Raw genomic sequence first — 20,717 nt, 5'->3', positions numbered from 1 at the left:
TAATGCTGATTGGTCAACTAATCTTCTACAACATTAATGAGGTATTATTTATAAATAAAAAATCATGGAAATATTTACTTATACTTAATATTTTCTTATATTTTGAATAAGTTGTTAAAATGTTTCTATTAGAACTGTGTATACAGTCAGAATGTTGTGAAATGTAAGCTTAATTTTTTCTATTATTTGATTGATTTAGTTCTTGTTTGTTTGTTTATTTTTGACTCCAATTTTGCATGTACTGCTAACACATTTGAGAGTTCTATTAAATTCATTAAAGTAGTATGAAAATTAATGATCCAATTAAAATAAATAATTTTAAATAAGTTAATATTTTATTAAAATTTTATATTCTATTCTAACAATATCATGTCATAATAATAATTTTTTTTTATTGATTATTTGCTATACATAACTATTATTATGAAATACTTATTTATTTATATGATTTTCAATTTTAGATGTTGTAAAGATATAATTGTATAGGTGTTTTATTAAATTTGTTTTATAATGTATATAATTTATTATAATTGAATATTTTAAACTGTTGCTACATGAATCTTAATCAAACAATTGATCCATTTAAATAATATTTTATGTTTATTATTAAATTAATGATAAGCTTTAAATTTGAAAAATATTTTGGTACCCATGTAATGCATATTATAATGCATGATATATTGCTATTATGCTAATATAAATTTAGATTTAGAATAAAAGGGTTTATTAAAATTAATTTGTGCTATATAATACAATCTTTATCATTTATTCTGTTAATGTGTATTATCATTTAAGTTTAAAATTGTAAAGGACGTTTTCTCTGCAGCGTCCAAACGCAGCGTCAGACGCATTGTTACTAGATACATGCATTTTATATGTGACTGTTTTCCTACTTGCGTTTAACGCAGCGCGTCGGTAAATGTCACAGTGTGTCCGAACGCACTACTAATCTGAACAAGTACTTCGTTGAAACGTCTTGCGCATAGGCATGTCTAGACCTCCTTGGCTGAGGAGGCCAGTTATAAAATTTAAATTTTTTACTTACTACAGCAGTCTATAATCTCTATCTATATTTGTGACTTATTTTTGTTGTATAAAAATTATATTGCTCCTGAAATTTTTTCACCCCGTCAAATTAAAGATTTTCTCGATCTTAAAATTGGTTTCCTATGCTATTACAACTATGAACTAATAAGACCTATTAACTAATGTGCTAATTATTTATTTTTTATAAATATTTTATCAACTATACAACTTCTATACACATCTTATTAAAGTTATTAAAAAATAAACTGTTATTTATCAGTTTGGTTAAACAATTAATTTATTAAAATATTACAAATAATAAAATTCAATAAATTTAAAATTTAAAATTACCTACTGTTACTGTTTCAGCCACGGATATAGATACTATATACTCGTGATTTCACCATTATAAGCCAAGAGGCCAAAAACGTCGCTGGGGAGGCCGGTGCCCACCCTGCCTCCCCCGTAGACACGCCAATGGTCTTGCGTCAACACACAAAATGTCCAAAAAATTTGTATTATCCTCAACTGAGGATGAAATTTTATTGAATTTGTAAATTTGAAAGTACAATTCAAAATTTGCTATCCCATATTTGATTTTAAAAAAATTCCGCATCCCCTTCTCTTCCAAACGAGCCGACGTCGATCGCGATAAATTTATAGTTCGCATCGACCATTGCCAATAATATAATGGAAAAATAATCTTTGTAATTAAAATACAAAAAGCCTGAATTATTAGGACACCGGATTTTTACGTGTTTTCCGTTAATCGCAAGTAATTTATCTTCAAAATCTTTTTCTCTAAGTATCTCACAAATTATATTATTGTTGTTCAAAATTAATTGTCGGTGCATCGTGATAAAAAGATTAGGAAAATAAATATATATTTATAAATTAATATTTTAGTTTTTATTAAACGTTGAAGATTTTGTCTTATCAAAATTATTTTATCAATATTTTTGAAGAAAAGCAAAGAAAACATATAATTTTTAATTTTCTATAAATAGGTAGAAAAACAATATTTTTTAAAAATTATTCCAACTATAGCAAACTATAATATATGCATTCAGTAAAAAATTTCATTCCTCAAAAAAACTATAAGTATATGAATACGACAACTGTCGTAGACAAATTATGAATGAACGTAAATAAACGCAGGGCAATCGCAGCATTTAAATCGTCCGTGTGTATTGAAATGCCGGAAATGTATTGAAAATACATTGGGAAAATAATGTTTAATTATAACGGCAAATCGCGACCGACCGCACAAAATTAAACATGAGCGTTTCGGTGCGTTCGAACGCAACCGAACGTGCGTCTCATTTACGTGTGTGATAAACCCATATAAAAGTACATGTTTAATTTTGAGCGATTAATCGGGACGTTCAAAACGCACAGAGACGTGCGTTCGAATCGCCTAGTGTGTAATCCACTATACTCAACGTGCATATACTTCAAATACCTGCTCGTAACTATTAATACTTAATCAATATTTGAAATTATAATTTGATCATTAAAATAAAAATCCGTCACAGCCCAGACTCGTGTCGGATATGTATAAATAGACCTTTAATTTTTTTTGATAACAGCCCGTTTCTTGAGAAAACCAAACGATTACATGGGTTGCAATTTGTGTACTACCAAGAATTTTTATTTATATATAAAGTGATGTTCGTAATACATAATTAGTACATACAAGCATAAAAGCACGGGGACCCGGTGCGATCACACCACTTGCCACCCCGTAGAGCCGACACTTTCCATTAGTGATGGGAATAATCGTGTGATTTCGATAATCGAGATATTATAGTAATCGAGTAATTCACTCGATTAAAATAATCGAACAAATAGTAATCGAGATATAAATAGATACTAAATAACCATTAATCAATGTAGGTATGCATATAAACATTATGAACTAAAATTCATTCTATTTTAGTATTTTTCAATGTTTAAATATAATAAAATCTTCATAACAAAACAAAATAAAATATAATGTAAGAAAAACAACTGACAATTTATTTTTTTGTACGTATGTTAAAATACAAAATAATAATAATAAATAATTTTAAAAGATTTAACGTATAATCAAATATACTTATAATATACTTAATATCTGTAACATATTTATTAATTACAATACTATCCTAAAAAAACTTTATTTATATGATAATTGATGAATAAGAATTATTAATAAATTATGAAAAATGCTTCAAGATAAAACAATACAAAATATAAATACTATTTACATGAAAATAAAGTGAATAAAAAACTGACAATTCTTTGTCTTAACTAACCATTAAGCATATAAAATTAAAATTACGATAAATCAAAATTAAATGTGAGTAGGTATTGTGATCGATATAAGATTTAAATTATTGTTTAAAAGTATGATATAGTTTGAATTTTTTGGTGACAGCCTATTTCGACGATTATTTGTTAGCAATCCAGCTTTCGAAAATATCCATTCAAAAGGAACTGAAGTCGCTGGTATACAGAGATATTTTAATTGAAGTTATAATTGAAGTATAATTCGGGCAATGTCATCTTGTGTTGTTTCCAAAAATCCAAACTATTTTTTCCTCGATGCAAATGAGGTAACTCTAAGTACTGACGCATCATTAATGTTGCAAAAACATTTGAACATATGACGCTTCTGACTTCTGTCACTTTTTGATCAAAATGATCCCATAAAGAATAAGAGGACCCTGTTGAAGTTGAGGAAGCTGGTATTTCGCTTATATTTTTAATATTATGATCACCAGCGTCATTATTAAAAGAAATAATTGATGTAAGCTCTTCGACTAACCATTTCTCAGCATTATCGGCATTGTCTGTCAATCCAAATGCAGTTTTTTTTAAATTTAGGATCTAATAAAGTTGATTTTGAGACAATTTTATCTTTTTCTAGAGATCCTAACCGCCTCGCGACAATAGCTACTAAACTATTTTTTAGTAAAATACTGACATCAGTTTCTGGTCTTACATTTCTAACCGTATGTTGATGTCCTCTTATAAGTGGTATTACTAAAGATAAAGTTGGGTATTTTTCTCTGGACAATTCGATTGTCATATATTCGAATGGTTTTAAAATTGGAGCACAATCTGTAATCATTTCCCATCTTATTATCAATATTAATTACAAATATAATATTACTTACATTTTATTTCAATAATTTTCAATAGTAAAATAATAACAGGCTTACAGAACGTATTTCTTTTTTACATATTGTCAAGAAATTATCAGAAGAAATTAGAGTGGACTGGGAACAGGCATACGATAGAGAGCAATGGAAGGAATTAGTATTACCGGCCAAGAGTCTAAATGACTCGTGAAAAGCCTAAAAAAAAACATATTTCAAACTTATTATTTTAGTTCTTAGCTTAATGCGTTATAGTCCTATAAATCAGCGGTTCTCAAACTTTTTTGTTCGCGGAGCCCAAATATTCCTAAAAAAAATTACGGAGCCCCAAAAATCAGAAATGTTTATATGAGACAACAAAAATTCATAAAAAAAATGATGTCAATTGTAAATGATTTGCTTTTTATTTTTATTTTCTGTAAAATACGAATATATACAAATTATTCAATTAAAATTAATTTAATAAGAAAAAAGAACATAATATTTTAGCAATTTATTTATTTATTAATGTGACCTATGATGTTGGCTTTTTTTATTGACCAGTATTTTTATATTTGGCTTGATAGGCGAGAGTTGAATGCGCATATCAGCTTCAGCATCCAATTTATTACGATATTTGGTTTTCGTTGATGCATATGATGAAAATCCGGTTTCACATAAATATGTTGTTGCGAAAGGAAGAAGTGCTGAGATAGCTATTTTAGCCAGAGATTGATATTCGTTAGTAATACTGCTACTGCACCAAAAATCTGTTAATGATATTTTATCAAATAAAGTTTTTATAGATGAATCGGTGGTCATTTCAATAAATTCTTCATACTCCGTTATAGATAAATCTTCGGGCTTATCGTTGATTAAAAACGGATTTTTAACCTAATTATATCGTTGGATAAATTCTATATCTTTACTTTCTGGAAAATATTTTTCTAATGACGATAGTATTTCATTTAAATGTTGTTCAATTTCGCCATATATTTCATCAAAATCTTCAATATTACCATAAATCGATTCTAAATATTCCTTTAACAAAGGAAAACTATCAATTGCCGTGAAAACGGTGGTCATTTTACCTTGTATTGATAAGTTCACTTCATTTAATTTTGTGAAAATATCAGCCAAGTAACTAAGTCGAAATAACCAAATTTTATCAGTAAGTCTGAGCTGTAAATTAAATAGGTGATCGGTGAAAAAAACGTACAATTCATTGCGCAATTCGAGTAAGCGTACAAGTGTTTTCCCCCGAGAAAGCCATCTTACTTCGGTATGGTAAAGTAGTGATTTGTGCCTACTTCCCATATCTTCACACAAAATTGTGAACAGTCTTGTGCTCAATGGTCGAGATTTTACGAAATTTATAATCTTCACTGCCTCATCAAGTAAATTTTTAAGAGGTATTGGCATCTTTTTAATAGCAAATGCTTGACGATGAAGAATGCAATTACTATTACTACAGTTGTTTGTTACTTCTTTAATTCGTGAAACCAAGCCAGCAGTTTTTCCAACCATTGCCTTCGCTCCATCTGTACAAATATCAATACAATTATCCCAAATCAATCCTTCTAATTCGAAAAAATTGTTCAACATATTGAAGATTTCATAACCAGTTGTATAAGTGGACAAAGGTTGACATAATAAGAAGTCTTCTTCAAGAGAAGTTTGATATTTATACCTAACGAATACAAGCAATACAGCTAATCCAGAAACGTCAGTGGATTCATCCATTCGTAAAGAAAAATTATTACATTTAAGACGAGATATTAATTCCGATTTTATGTGAGTTGATATATCGTTAATTCTACGCCTAACGGTATCGTTGGAAAGTGGAATAGTATTTATTTTTTTGACTGCCTTTTCATCTAACATACAACTAACAATATCAGTCACCCAAGGTTTGATGAGACTTTCAGCAATTGTATGAGCTTTACCAGCCTGAGCTATACGATAACTGACCATATAAGATGCCTCTGTTGCTTTTTCATTTGCCGTTTTTGTTACTTCAGCTATAAAGTTCTTATTCTTTAAAAGTTGATCATGCAATCGAATAAAATAATCTATAGGTTTATCTTTCACGTTTGTATGGTTAGTTTCCAGATGACGGCGCAATTTGGCTGGCACCATTGAACTATTCGGAAAAACTTTACTACATAGTATGTAGTACATACAACGCACTGTGGATAACTATTTTCATGTATGAAACCAAAAGAGATATAATTTTCGTCATATTTTCTTCTTTTACTTACTGTAGTGTCAGATGTCGCTGTATCAGATTGTTTGTTAGGTGGACTATTTGCTCTTTTTAAACTCGCACTATTAGTCGGTGTGATACATATATTTTCATTTGCATCTGATGAAGATGATCCCACTGTATTTCTTGATTTGTTAAGCCAACGATCCATTTGAATTTTTATTCACAAAAAAAAATTGTTAACAATAAAAACAATTAATGGTAAAATAGGAAACACGTAATACGAAATAAACACCGAAATAACAATATTTGCGTCAGCGGCCGATGAATAACGAGTAATGACTGAAGAATCAAGAAATTATTAGAACTTCGTAGAATGTAGATTGTACTATTGTAGATAAGTAAACTAAATAATTATCGTACAACATGCCAAATGAACAAAAAACCTGACTTTTATCTAATCTCATTTTGACAATGACACAAAATATGACATATGTGGATTTATAAATATTTTAAGGTTTTAAACGTTTAAAATAATACATATTGGTACGGTCCAAATAATATTGATTATAAAAATAAAAATTTAACTAAGAAATATAATAATATTTTAATAATTTAAATTTAATTAATACAGATATTCTCAGGGAGCCACGGAGCCCCTAGACTACTCTCGCGGAGCCCTAGGGCTCCGCGGAGCACAGTTTGAGAACCACTACTATAAATAATAAACTTTTGAAATCAGCGGTTTAACTTTACACTTGAAAAATAATTCTGAGAAAATTCACTGTAAATGACAGTCGATCTTATATCCCAAATTTCGATGTATTAGTAGGTCATAACAATTATAGTGTTCATATTAACCTGATTTTTTTTTAATTTTATTCAACACAATTGTAGCAATTCCATTGTTGGCACTGTCGGATATCTATAATTTGTTCTATTTATTTTTATATTTTATATAATATTTTAATAATACCAATTAAAAAAACATTATAAAAAATACAAAACAACTTTATTAATTACATTATCTCAAAACCATCACTATACAACAGAGTAAAGAACAATATCTCAAAATTCATTAGAGATTGATCGAATTTTTACTAAATTAATACTATTGCAATCAATGGCATAGCCAGTTGTGGTGGTGGTGGTGGTGGGGGTTTAATGGATCATAACCCCCCCCCCAAAAAATGTAAAAAAACTTTATAAAATAATAATAATGATAATGATAATGAAAACAAATGATAATGCAACGCGCTTCGGTGGTAATAGCCTGTCGCGTTACACGCGCGCACTTTCGTCCGTCCATAATTTTATGGCTCATGGTCTACATCAATCAGTACTCGTATGCAGTTCGCATGCTACAGTCGTATCGTTTCCGCGTCTCCGAGTCCAAAAGCAGTTTGTTAGTCGTAAAATCAATTGTACCGGCAATTTTTTTTAATTTTTTTTCCTTTCAATATGTTATTCGTGCCAGAAGAATCGTCCGTACTGACATCCGGAGAAGGGCATACTATACTCGTTCGAAGCCCACTACATTATTCCAAAAGCATCGTCACTAATATCTTGTACTTTTTACTCTCCGTCTATTTCTACCTGGATCTACAGGGTGGCATGTTTTTCTCATAGTAGATCAAGGTAATGTCCTTTTTTAATATTCAAAAATATTGACTTTGAATATTTATTTAAGGTCGAGGTCGATTGATATGTTTATTATTTTGTTAAATTTTTTTTTGATTAACGTAAAAAAAAATCAAAAACTAATTTTACATTTTTAGATTTTCGACATATATTTTGTCCTTGACTATTGTGGAGACATTTAAAAAACAATTTTTCGCCGCAATTTGTTTATTACCTATTGTAGACCTGTGTAATTAACTTGTTTGATGTTTATGTTCGCGCTCGTAAACATACACATGTGTGTTTTCAAATGTAAAAAACAATTGGTTTTTCCCGATGTTTAAATTATGCAATGTGCGTCACCCAAGGACTTGAATTATCAGGTGAATGAGTGGGTTCGTGTTTTCGTAATCATGACCTCATAATCAAACTCTAAAATAAAAATCCAAAAAGGAATTATTTTAAATATAATATATCTAGAGATGTAGTTAGCGTATGCTAGAAATTAGTTAATAAAAATTATTACCTACTATAAATTCTTTGTCAATCGGTATAATGTAAGACTTAAATACTTCAAAGAATTATCGGCATGTGTCAACGATTTTATAACTGTTTTATAATCTCGTAACTCTATGTATTTACGTTTTTAAAATGACAGGATAATAATTCATAATTTAATTATACTATGAATTAAATCGTTTATTATATTAGCACGTCACATGTCTGTATCATATTCTTATCACTGTGGAGTTACCTTGAGCGTTGCTATCTCGTGTACTTTATTATTTAATGATTCTTTTATTTCAACTGCAACATTAAAGTTTTGTTGTAAAAAAGCTTACTTGTGCGTATTATAAAATATTTCATGTTTTAGTATCTGATCTCTTGCCGTTATCGCTCTTATATTCATTTATTGTCGATATGCTTAAAATAAATTAACTATAAATTATCGTAGTAACCACCAGACGTGAAGTAAGACTCCTATCAATTTATAGAACCTACATTTTAAAAACTAAACAGATTTTTCGTCTTTGGTTATTGCACATGAGTGTTTTTGTTCGAATGTCTTTAAATAAAAGTTATATAAAAAAAATGTTTAGTCATTTTTAAGATGCAATCGACATTGTTTTAATTTAGATTTAATCATGTTATGTGTTTCTGAAGAAATAAGTAGTTACTTAAACACATTCGTATATTATATCATAGTAAATGTGCAACAGTATTAATATATTATTTTAGTGATGTTTTTCTTGTTAGTATTTGTATACAAATATATAAACAATTTATTAAAGAGCCCTCCGATTTTTCACAGTTGATTTTATGTGTGGGTCCCATCGTTAAAATACAGGGCAATCTCGTTTAATACGACATGACCGGACGTAAATAATCTCATATATTCAATGTATTTTTATTAGGCCTTGTTTATTAATTATATAAAGGCATTTTATTATGAGAAAGAAAATTGAAAAAATATAATTGTTTGGTAGATGTTAGAAAACACTAAGGTAAATCTAAAAATTAAAAAAAAAATTGAAAATTGAAATAAAATTTAAAGACAATTTTTAAACAAATATCAAAAATCGATTTTCACATTAACCTAGAAAAAAGGTCGATTCACTCCAATCTTTTTACAGAATTTAATTATGATAATTTTAAGTATGCGTAATCTTGTCAGACTTTAGGTCTACAACGTGAAATAAATACGCTGCTTCCAACCGCCTTAAAAGTAATACCACCGAAACAATGTTATTGCTCGCCGCTACCACCTTCCTCCTATTGATGTGTGCATTACAATCTATAAATTTATTTTCGTCGCAACGAGTATTCATTAATTATAATTTTATTAAAATGTAATCAAAGAAATAAAATATAACTTTTAAAAATATGTATGGATTATTCTTATTATTTTAAAAAATGCTTATACATTTTTTTATTATTCGTGTATAGTTTAAGATTTTTAATGCATATAAATTAAATGTATATTTTGAATTTGTTTGTACATTATTGCATGCTTATAATATAAGCATATATTATATGCGTTTACTAATGCATGAACTTACGAGCCCTGGTCATAACATTGGTACGAGGACAATTTATCAGTTTGATGTACCTACGTAATAATCATCAATTAGGTTTGGTATATATCTATTAGACACTAGCGACCAACTTACTCATCGTCTCAAAACTGACCTATTTGAACTACGATAAATATCAATCGTCAATATTGTATTATTGACTGTTGTAGAGTTTTCACCCACCTTAATTTTGGTTCGTTTTGTTAAAGAATGCTGAAAGGTCTGTTGAAATGTTTAATTTATGTTCATGCATTCAATAGGTGTATACATAATATATTACGTTATTTTAACGAATCGAGAAGTTAGTTTGGTTTGAAACATTATGTATCATGAAGATTTGACTGTACATTTTTATCTTAAGTTTAAAATATGTAATAACTAGGGAACAGATTTATATGTAAATGCATATTTTTATTAAAACGAGATATTTAAAATTCGATAAGAAATGTTCATGATTTAAATCATTCTTATTAATATGATACTACTTATATTTTACATATTTTAGTATAATTACATAATTTTACATATTTCATTAATTTGTAAATATTTTTAAACATATTTTATCATTTCACGTCTTCTTCGTACGAAAATACAAGAAATTATTTCAAATTTAGATCCAGTAACTTCTATCGCTATTAGAAAAGTTCAAAATATTATGCAAAATGAAACGTTGAAAACTAATTTAATTTTCATCTCAGTGAATTTTATTTTTATTGCACATACATTTACAAAATAAGAAAAAAAATATTTCCTTAAATGATAGTATGCAAACTTTCGAATCAACGATTAAAAAATGAAAACTCGTAAGCGAACCAATAGGAGGTGTTGTAAAAAAGAAAATTTATGCTGTTACAGAAAAAAATTCCAGACTATAATATATTGATTTTAAATCAATCAATGACATAATGAGTGGCAGACACCCTTCTAAAAATTTAGAATTATCGCCTTTTGATATTATGCGCTTCAAATATGCTTCAATCAACTAATTTAGGTTGATGTGGAACGATCATTTATCCGTTTTAAAAATATTTTCAGATCTAATAGGGACATATAATATTTGATAATTTAAAAGATATTGTAATAATTCAATGCAACAAATCATTTTGATAATTTAATAATTAAAATTTTTTTTTTTTTAATTAAATTTTTTCCTACATATTTGGATGTTTTTAGCACATATTTTATAAATTATACTTTCATATATATGTATATATTTCTGTATTTTTATTACATGGAAATTCGTTCCTTAGTAATAACCTAATAGTTTTATCAAATCTTAAATAAATGCTAACATTTTTACTTGAAATAAGTTCTACAAATTTTGTTTTAAAACGTGTTTTTTATAGTTGTTTTTAAATGACATTCAATAATTACCTGCAGGTTACCTAACCTATAGTATATTTCGCTAACCTTCACCCAAAATTATTATTCTAATTAGATGATTTATCAATGCCTTCAGCTATATTCGGAACCAGATTCTTGATAGTTTTATACTCAATGTTATTAACATTTATCTCAATCAAATTGAAACTAATTCTTTACAAATATTTTGAAAACGGTGAATTTCAACCATTACCAAATTTGTGGGAAACGTCTCGAATATCGAATCAAAAACTAGTAAGGTGGTATTTTTCGCTTAGAGGAATTAAATTTGTCTTTCAAAAAATAATGGAATCTGTTATTGTGTAAAAAAATAAATAATTTCTAGAATCATTCTTTAAGATCACTGTTAATGAATAGTGAAAACCAAATGAAGGAATAAAGTTTAATTCAAACTTATTACATTACAGGTAAATTTAGCTTTTGCCATAAGTCTTTGAAAATATTTTTTCTTATAACATGTTAGCATATTATTAATACGCGGCAATTTTAAAGTTGGATGAAATAATTCTGATCATTACATTAATTTTAAAGCGGAAAATATAGATATATTAAACACGAAACTTAGGAAACGACCATCAAACCATATGTAGATATACTCATCCTATTAACCTTAATAGGTTAGTTGTTTTCTTTGTCATAACGTGTTGTATTACCGTACGGAAGTAATATATACGGGTGTGTGATTGTTTTTGTATTGAAATTAAATATGAACAATTCATTAAGTGAGATATAAAAATTCCTTATGTGTATTGCGAACCATGATTTTCTTTCTCTTTCTATCACACGCTCAATATAGGGATTAGACGTTTTCTATTTCCAATGTACCGATCAATTTATTAAGGCAATAAAAATTTTGAAAACTGATTTCAATTCGTTGTAAAGTTTTCTTTAGATCGATTTTCTTGCATTTTCTAAATTTTGTACTTAACATACCCAAACATTTTAAAAGTTACCTGTTACAGTAACAGTTCTTTTCGGTTACAGTTCTAGTCCCTATTACCAACACAAATTCACAATTTGAACAAATATTCTACCACAATACAATCAAATACGGATAATAGTTATGTAATTTTTTTAATTTTAATGTTAAACTTTAAGTAGTAAAGAGGTATTTTTATTGTTATTTTTTCACAATATTAAGTATAATATTATAAAAGCACTCCCCAAAAAGTACCGCTCACTCTTTCCAGCTATAGAAATCTTATTTTATCATCGCTCCTATGCCTAATGTAATTTTCAGACCATCTTATTTGGATAATTTTTTTTTTAAACTAGCTTTGCTTATTGTTTTTTTATTCTTGTACCCCTTGATATCCTGCCGTTGCTTACCGTGCTTGCCCCAACTGTCAATTTGTCTATTTCTACATAGAATTGATAAAAAATTATAAAATTAGTTTTAATGGAAAATAAATAATTATTAAGTTTTTATTTATTTTAATTAGTATTTGCCATAAATTTTTATATAAAAAAATAATTTAAATTTTACAATAAATTTTAATGTGGTGTATTTAGGGTTGTTTGTAAAAACTTAATTTTTGAATATTGGCTCCACGGATAGTAAGTAAACTCGCAAGTCTAAACTTACGAAAAATGATTACGATACTTATTTTTAATAAACCTTTATGACAAAAAGCCTTTTCCATAAATACAATGCTCGTTATCAAATAATTTATTTATTCGTATACATCAATTTTTACATTTTCCGCCATTACTCTTTTTATCCGAATACCTTCTTGTATCTATTTGCGTACCCCCGGTTAAAAAACCATTAGATTCTAACCTTTGAGCTCTACAAACTTCTAGAAAAATTGCTCATACGTTTGTCTAATTTCTTTGTATACACTATATTATGTACTTATATATTGCTATTCTTACTACTTAGTATACTCTCGATTATCTGCGATCTTATGCAGAATGACCATTTACATATGTACATTAAAAAGATGTTCCTTTAAATTATTTGTATATAATTGATGAATAAATTTCAATTGAAAGTTAAAAAGAAGTATTTTTAAAGATAAACAACATGTTAAATTTTGTCAAAAAATAAAAGGTATTCTTATTTCATTTTTTTTTCAATTTTAATTTAATATTATTTCTGTATTTGTCATTCGGCTCATTTTATTCCTCGAATACCAAATTCCTACGAAATTATGTTTTACGAATTTTAGTACAAAAAATTTTTGATCAATATTTAAATTCAATATGTCAGATTCTAAACAAAAACTCATTAAAATTATTAGAGTAAGTTGCGTAAACGTTCATTAGTTTTTTACAGAGCCGCTAAAAAAATTGGGTGTTGCATGAATCCTGATTAATGTTAACGGGTCTGTAATTTATCGGCTGTAGGATTTGCAAACTACAGGTCCGATTTTCGATAGTTAACTTTCACAGATCTGTTATTATGGTGATAACAAATATAATTTCTTATTGGCCACACCATTTTTATTATATTCCTTATGCTAATAGAATTAGTCTAAAATGCATATTCATTTTTAGTATGTCTAGGATACTATGTCATTTATAATTAACTATTAGGGTTACTTGTCAAACACATACCTTAATATTTTCGATTACATTCTTATGAGGAATTATTAATTCCATTAACATTGCTTTTTCTTTTCTTTTTCGGTAATTTTTATTCCTCACACGTTTAGTAGCCATCATAAACGATTAAACCGACGTACCGTTAATATAATATATATATTGTATAACAAAAATATTAGCACAATAAATAAGTTAGGTCAAAACATAAGTAATTTGAAAAACAAATTTTAAATATTCATAAATTATTAATTGTTTAATAATTATTTATTGATACTTGATAATATAATCAGTTATCATTGTAATCATATAAAATGTGATATAATATATTTAGTAACCATTTATCAATAAAATACAAATCTTTTATGCAACTCATTTTATTTTTTTAATACCCCATTACAATATTGCGTCAATATATTAACAGACTGGTCTTTATGCAACTCGCTCTAAGTGTGTTGATTGTGGAAATATTTTTAATAACGATATATTATGATAGATCAGTGATCATGTTATCCATTTTCTATAGTATCAAAATAATTATATTAAGCTGTGACGGCTGACGACTATAAAATATAAGTCGTTAAATTGTGTTCTTAGTAGACGGCAAATTTAATTTTGAACCCCTAAAAATAAACAGTAAAATTGTCTCTGATACCATCCTATTCCACGGATAATCGTGAGTACACTGTATTTGAAATTTGTAACTTAATAGGTTAAAGAGACTCTCACAGACATAAGTGTGCTGGGTGTTCCCGGACACCCCTGGAAATTTTGTAAATGAGGCCCCAAAATTTAAATTTAAGAATAAGGGGCCTCTATTTTAACTGATATTTCTCAAATTAAATGTAATTTATTCTAAAATATTTGGTAAAAAATAAATTATAATTCGTTATGGAAAAAATAAAACAAAATGTTCTAAAATTTGTGAGAAAACTTATTATGATAATTTAACAGCTACAATCGATTACAAACGTAAACAACATATTCATTGGAACTAATATACCATAATATTAAATAAAAATTAAAATAATATTTATTTAATAATTTATACATTATAATTTATTAAATAGGTTTACCAACACCTTTTGTTAAAATAGAGTCCAATAGTATTATAGGCACTCCCTGAAATATAGGTCCCCGCGCATTTATGCTCACAGATGTATAAAAAATATAGTATTTTAATGTATCTATGCTTTAACTACATGTTTTAAATCAACTTTTTCGGCTGTTTTCGCTATTGATATTCAATGTAAGAAGATACAATTATTTTTATGTAGGATCAATAGACATTATTATAACGAAAAAAATAATTTATCAATATTTTTTTATTGTAACTCAAATTTTAAAATTTGTTGTTGATTAACATACGCCATAAATTAGTACCCGGATGCAAATATTATGTATTACTTTTAATACAGTAGTATTATGATTTAAAATGGAATAGGAATTTAATACTAATAATATGATACTTCTGTGCAGTTCGAAAAATGTTTCCTCCGTGAAAACGTATATATTAATCTAACCTAACCTCTTATGATTATATCCAGTATTGAGACTTATCTAGATAAAAATTTCAGTCATCTACTAAAATTTATCTAGATATTTTATGTTGAAGAAATTATTTTTAAATTATTTTATTTTTGTTCCTGATAATTACTTATTATCATATTGTACTATTTTCGATCTCGTCGACGACGATGGGTCGGTAACGATTTATATTTTATAAATTATAATATTGTGATTCTATAAATAATTTTATTTACCCCGAGTTTTACCAAGAGTGCTTTCAGACGATACAATTTTTCCCCTCTAGTTGCCGGACACTGTGTCTGAGCCACTAAGATTACAAGAACAAAAAATACGGAAATAATAATATTTCAATTACTAACGATGGACATAATATAAGAGTATATTATATTAATATATTATCCAATATAAAATATTTTCATAATGATATTGTCTAATCACATAATATAAATAAAATAAAACTTATTAGAAAACATTTTTTTTATAAACGCAGACGTCCAGCAAAAAGCATGTCAGGTCGATAAATAATTATTATTACATTGAAAATAAATCCCTTGATTATGTACAGCCTATGGGTGCTACGAATTACACGTCAGTATAACATGCATGTTTGTAATATTTGTATATTGTATAATTGAAATTAATGACCTAAAAGAAACCTTTTTTATCTAGATAAATTATATTTATCTTTTATCTATTAAATAGATGATTTTGGATTTATTCATTTTTATCTTTATCTGGATAGATTTGAAGTTTTTTTATCTTTATCTTTATTTTTATCTAGATAAAAAAGTATTTATCTGGGCTCAACACTGTTTATATCGTTTATACACCATAGAGTTACTTTAATATACACTCGCAAAGCATTTGACAATTCTCAATCTTTAATTTTGCCGAATGAAAAGAGCGATTAAATTGTAAATAATTGTATTAGGTATACAATAGATGGATAAAAATATTATTGTATTTTCAAATTAACAATGTGCCGCATTTCTAGAATAATATTCTTTTTATTGTTACTATTGATCTAATCTCATTTGTTTGTTTCTACCAATCAAAAATAATTTCATCTGACGGTGTTTTAATAATAGGTACTAGTGGTGGGCAGAAGCGACTATTTGTTACTACCGACTATTAGTCGGTTTTCATCACGTACTGCCAACCAATTATTCGACTAAATTTTGAACAACCATCTTATATAAATAAATTAAATTATTCGACTCATTCAACTAAAAAATAATTAACTAAAATTAATTAAATCATATTGTAAATAGATAACTGACTTATTACAGAGAATGCAGAGTACTGAAGCCGTACTACCGACTAATTTAAGAAATTTAAAACTAGCTTCCATTATAGTCGATAATTCGTTGCCCGTAGAGCTAATAAAAAATACTCATACAAAATGTACACCAATAATAACACACACACACACACACACACACACACTATAATATACAAAGGTCTATAAAGATGGCCACACACTACGGTTTTTTTGTCCGTATATGGTGAAATTCCAACATTTTTTATTAGTACGCCGACGAACGACATAAACAATACATTTTGTATGGTTGTGTGATGTTCGAACACTAAAAGAATATTACCACACACCATTATATTTATTTTTTTTAAGTTTTCCTATGGACGCACTAGTTCCTTAATTATCATTCAATTGCCTTAATCCATAGAGTTATAACAGTTTTTAATATACAGTTTTTTTGTATTTTTAATAAAATTCATACTAAAGTTAGTTACAATTGTTATTACTACCAAAATGAGTCAAAAAAAAAAAAGTACATTTAGTTAATGGTTAATTGAATAAAAATTAGTCAAATAATATAAATTAGTAGAATAGAAAATAGTCAATTGACTAATTATACCTCGTTGAATAACTAAATTCTTACAGTACTACCGACTAAGTTTCTTAATATGTCCATCACTAATAGGTACTATAATTATGTTTAATTTAATGCTTTTCTTGTATTTCTGTAAATTTTCTTGTTTGTTCCACTTTAAAATATTAATGAGACACTTTTGTTAGAAAACTCAATGTATAGTTATCATAACTCTCAGAGTTATTTTGTGTGCAGTAATTAAATTTACAAAAAGTTTTCTCATTATGAAATGTCACTTTTGAAATTCTACACTTTTCCGACTAATGTATTTTTACAATTATCTATTAATTAGTGGATTATTATAGCCCGTATTATAAATAGTTTGTAAAATGTACATATCATATTAAAAACCATTATTTGATTATAATAAATACATACAAAATAGCAGTAGGAGTTTGGAGTTAAAGCGCTGACCCTCCTCCATAAAAAAAAAAAAAAATCATTTTCTAAAAAGAAATCGATTTGTATTTTTTTTTTCTGCACAATTTTTGAGTTTATTATAAATTTATTAAAAATTGTAATCTATGTGACATGTTATATGTTATGACTTAATGAGTAATGAGTTTTATTAGGACACTATTCTTAGACTAACATTACTATCCATTTGCATTTTTATTTTGATAGTCAATATATAGATATTAGTTAGGTATAGGACAAGAATAGCCGACTCAACATTTTCGGAAGAAAAGTGAATGACAAAAAAAATAAGATAAAATATATTGGTTGTCAGGTTACAAATATGCCCATGACTTACCTCATTCTCGATTAAGTTAATACATTTAAGAATCTAAGGAATTTGAAATAATATTTATTTAACGAAGATATTTCCATATTTCTAATGAAATAAATTGTGAAGTATAGTTCAAAAGTAAAAACAAACGAAGAATAGTCGTTTATATTTGAAAAATTGGAAAACGTATCATTACATTATATAATATTTAATTCAATTAAAGATTTAAATAAATTATCATCTTATTAAATTATTATCTAAATTATTAGATTAATTTATTTACGTAAAAAAAAAATTGTTAGTACATTTTTGTAAATAAAATACACATATTGCAATTGCATATAAATCCTAACCTTATTTTTAATCAATTGAACCCATTTTTCGTATTTTATTCTTGTATAGATAATTTTTTGAACTTCATACATATGCGGTATGTTAAATACTGGTAATCTATCAAAATAATAATAATTATATTTTAAATAATTATCTTATTCCAATTCTACCTTTTTTATTTAAAAGACAAAATTGTTTTAAAACCATTGTAAAATGATAAAAATTTGTTAGAAAAATCTGAATTATTAAAAATGTACTACCCTTTAACCCTTATTTTGTCAGCAATAGTTTCTATACTATAATTCGACATTAAATAAACTGTTTTCCATTTGTTTTTTAGTGTTGATACTACTGCAGAGAACCCAAAAACTCCTCTTAAGAAAATTAAAGACAATACTGCACTCCTGTGGCGTACTCTGCGAATTGCTGTACCATTCTATTTGGCTGTCATGATTCTGTGTTCTATTGGTTGGCTGGAACCCCAGTGCTGTGATCTTCAGAACAACTATAAATGGTCTTTTGCACTTGGTTTACGGTACATGAACGGACCACCACCGACGTGAATTGTCATTACACCTGGTTAATGTAAAATCAAAATGCAAACAAAATTCATACTTCTTCCAAATTATTTATGTATATAATATTATTGTTATTTCATTATATAGTTAATTGTTTGCATTTAAAATTGTTCCGATTTGACATGTCGATAGAGCAATAATATTTTACATACATGTTATCCTACCGTCTTACCGGTTTATTCGCGCTCTTCTCATTTAAGTTCAACATTCCTAATAATTATTTTTGATAAGATATTCTGAAAAATGTACATTTCTATAACTATTATATTTTTTAATGTTTTCTAAATACTTATGGCATGTGCATATATATATATATATATACATGCATTTATATGTAATAGCATTTAGATGGATATTTAAAAGTTCAATGTTATAAAAGTATATAACTAATAATTTATGAGCATTTTTTTTTTTTTTTTTTTTTAGTAGACTTCTAAAAAAAATCAAGTTTAATTTGTTTTGGTCATGAAATGTATTTTATGAACATTTCATTTTTGATAAAACAATATTAACAGTACAATTATTATAAAGTAACTTGATTAAATTACTATTTCCAATAATTCTAATTTTCTATTATATTTAAGTCATTTTTATAATATCAGTGTTTTAATAAGATTGAAATATTTTCAATGAATTTGTAGGATTTATTTTTTTTTTTCAATGGATTATCAACAAGCCACTCTTATGTAATTGTTGACATAGCGTACACTACTGTATATGATATTAAGTATAGAAGTTTGTTTTAACTTTTAAATTTAAATAACTTCAGTTTAATTTTAACGTTAAATAAAGTACAAAATTTAGAACCTTATATTATCCAATCATTTTTTTTTTTTTTTGTATTACAAAATAATGTCTTCCACAGTGTACATGATTGCTATTATCATTAAACTATTACAGTGACAATCTAATTTAGTGATCATGTTTAGACGTAAGTTTTTGTATAAAAACATAATAAAAATAACAATTATTTTTCATATTACATAAAAATATATTAATGTGGATATTGTATATTTAGTATAATTATAAATATTTGTTCAAATGAACAATATTTTATAGTATATATCTTATACATATATTTATATATCATAATTAGTATATGTGTGACGTACGTGTTAATAATTATTAAATTGGATAAATATTATGCACTTATAATAGCTTGAGGAAAAGATATAATTTGTCTTTTGTGATTGTTAGATAATTATTCATTCAGTCTATTTTTCCCGCAACTTCTCCACCTAAATGAAAATTACTACCAATATTATCTCAATTCATAACTTGTCTAGTCTAATTTTTTTTTTTTTTTTGTTATATATCATATAACATACAGTGTTATTGATGTTTCACTCATTTAAAAATATACTATTTAAATTTTGTTCAAAAAATTTCAAAAACTAATAATTTTAAAAAAATTGTCTTCTAAATTATGTGTTTGTTGGTGGAAAGATAGTATCTATATAAATTATACTAAATATATTTTTAAAATAAAAGGTAATTTTTTTTTTTTTTTTTTAATTTGTATTATTATAAAAATTAATCAAGTTTTATCGTTGTTAGGCACCTCAATTTTAATCGTATTTTGCGACAGTGTATTTATACAATTTGTTAATTTTTGATTAATAATTATTTTAATAATTTATTATATTATGTGATATCAGAATAACCAATGTCATTGTCT

General features: G+C 26.6%; 1 protein-coding gene across 1 annotated transcript in view; it reads left to right on the top strand.

Moving 5' to 3' along the window:
- Positions 1–19,434, top strand: part of LOC112682208 — a 131,153-nt gene extending 111,719 nt beyond the window's left edge. The window contains exon 22 of the mRNA XM_025552723.1: positions 18,802–19,434. Within this exon, the coding sequence (XP_025408508.1) occupies positions 18,802–19,024 (223 nt within the window). The 3' untranslated portion in view covers positions 19,025–19,434. The remainder of the gene's footprint in view (positions 1–18,801) is intronic.
- The last annotated feature ends 1,283 nt before the right edge of the window (positions 19,435–20,717 follow it).

The sequence above is a fragment of the Sipha flava genome, unplaced genomic scaffold (assembly GCF_003268045.1).
Source record: "Sipha flava isolate LNK unplaced genomic scaffold, YSA_version1 200_pilon_pilon, whole genome shotgun sequence".
NCBI lineage: Eukaryota > Metazoa > Arthropoda > Insecta > Hemiptera > Aphididae > Sipha > Sipha flava.
This window is presented reverse-complemented; position numbering and strand designations above follow the sequence as displayed.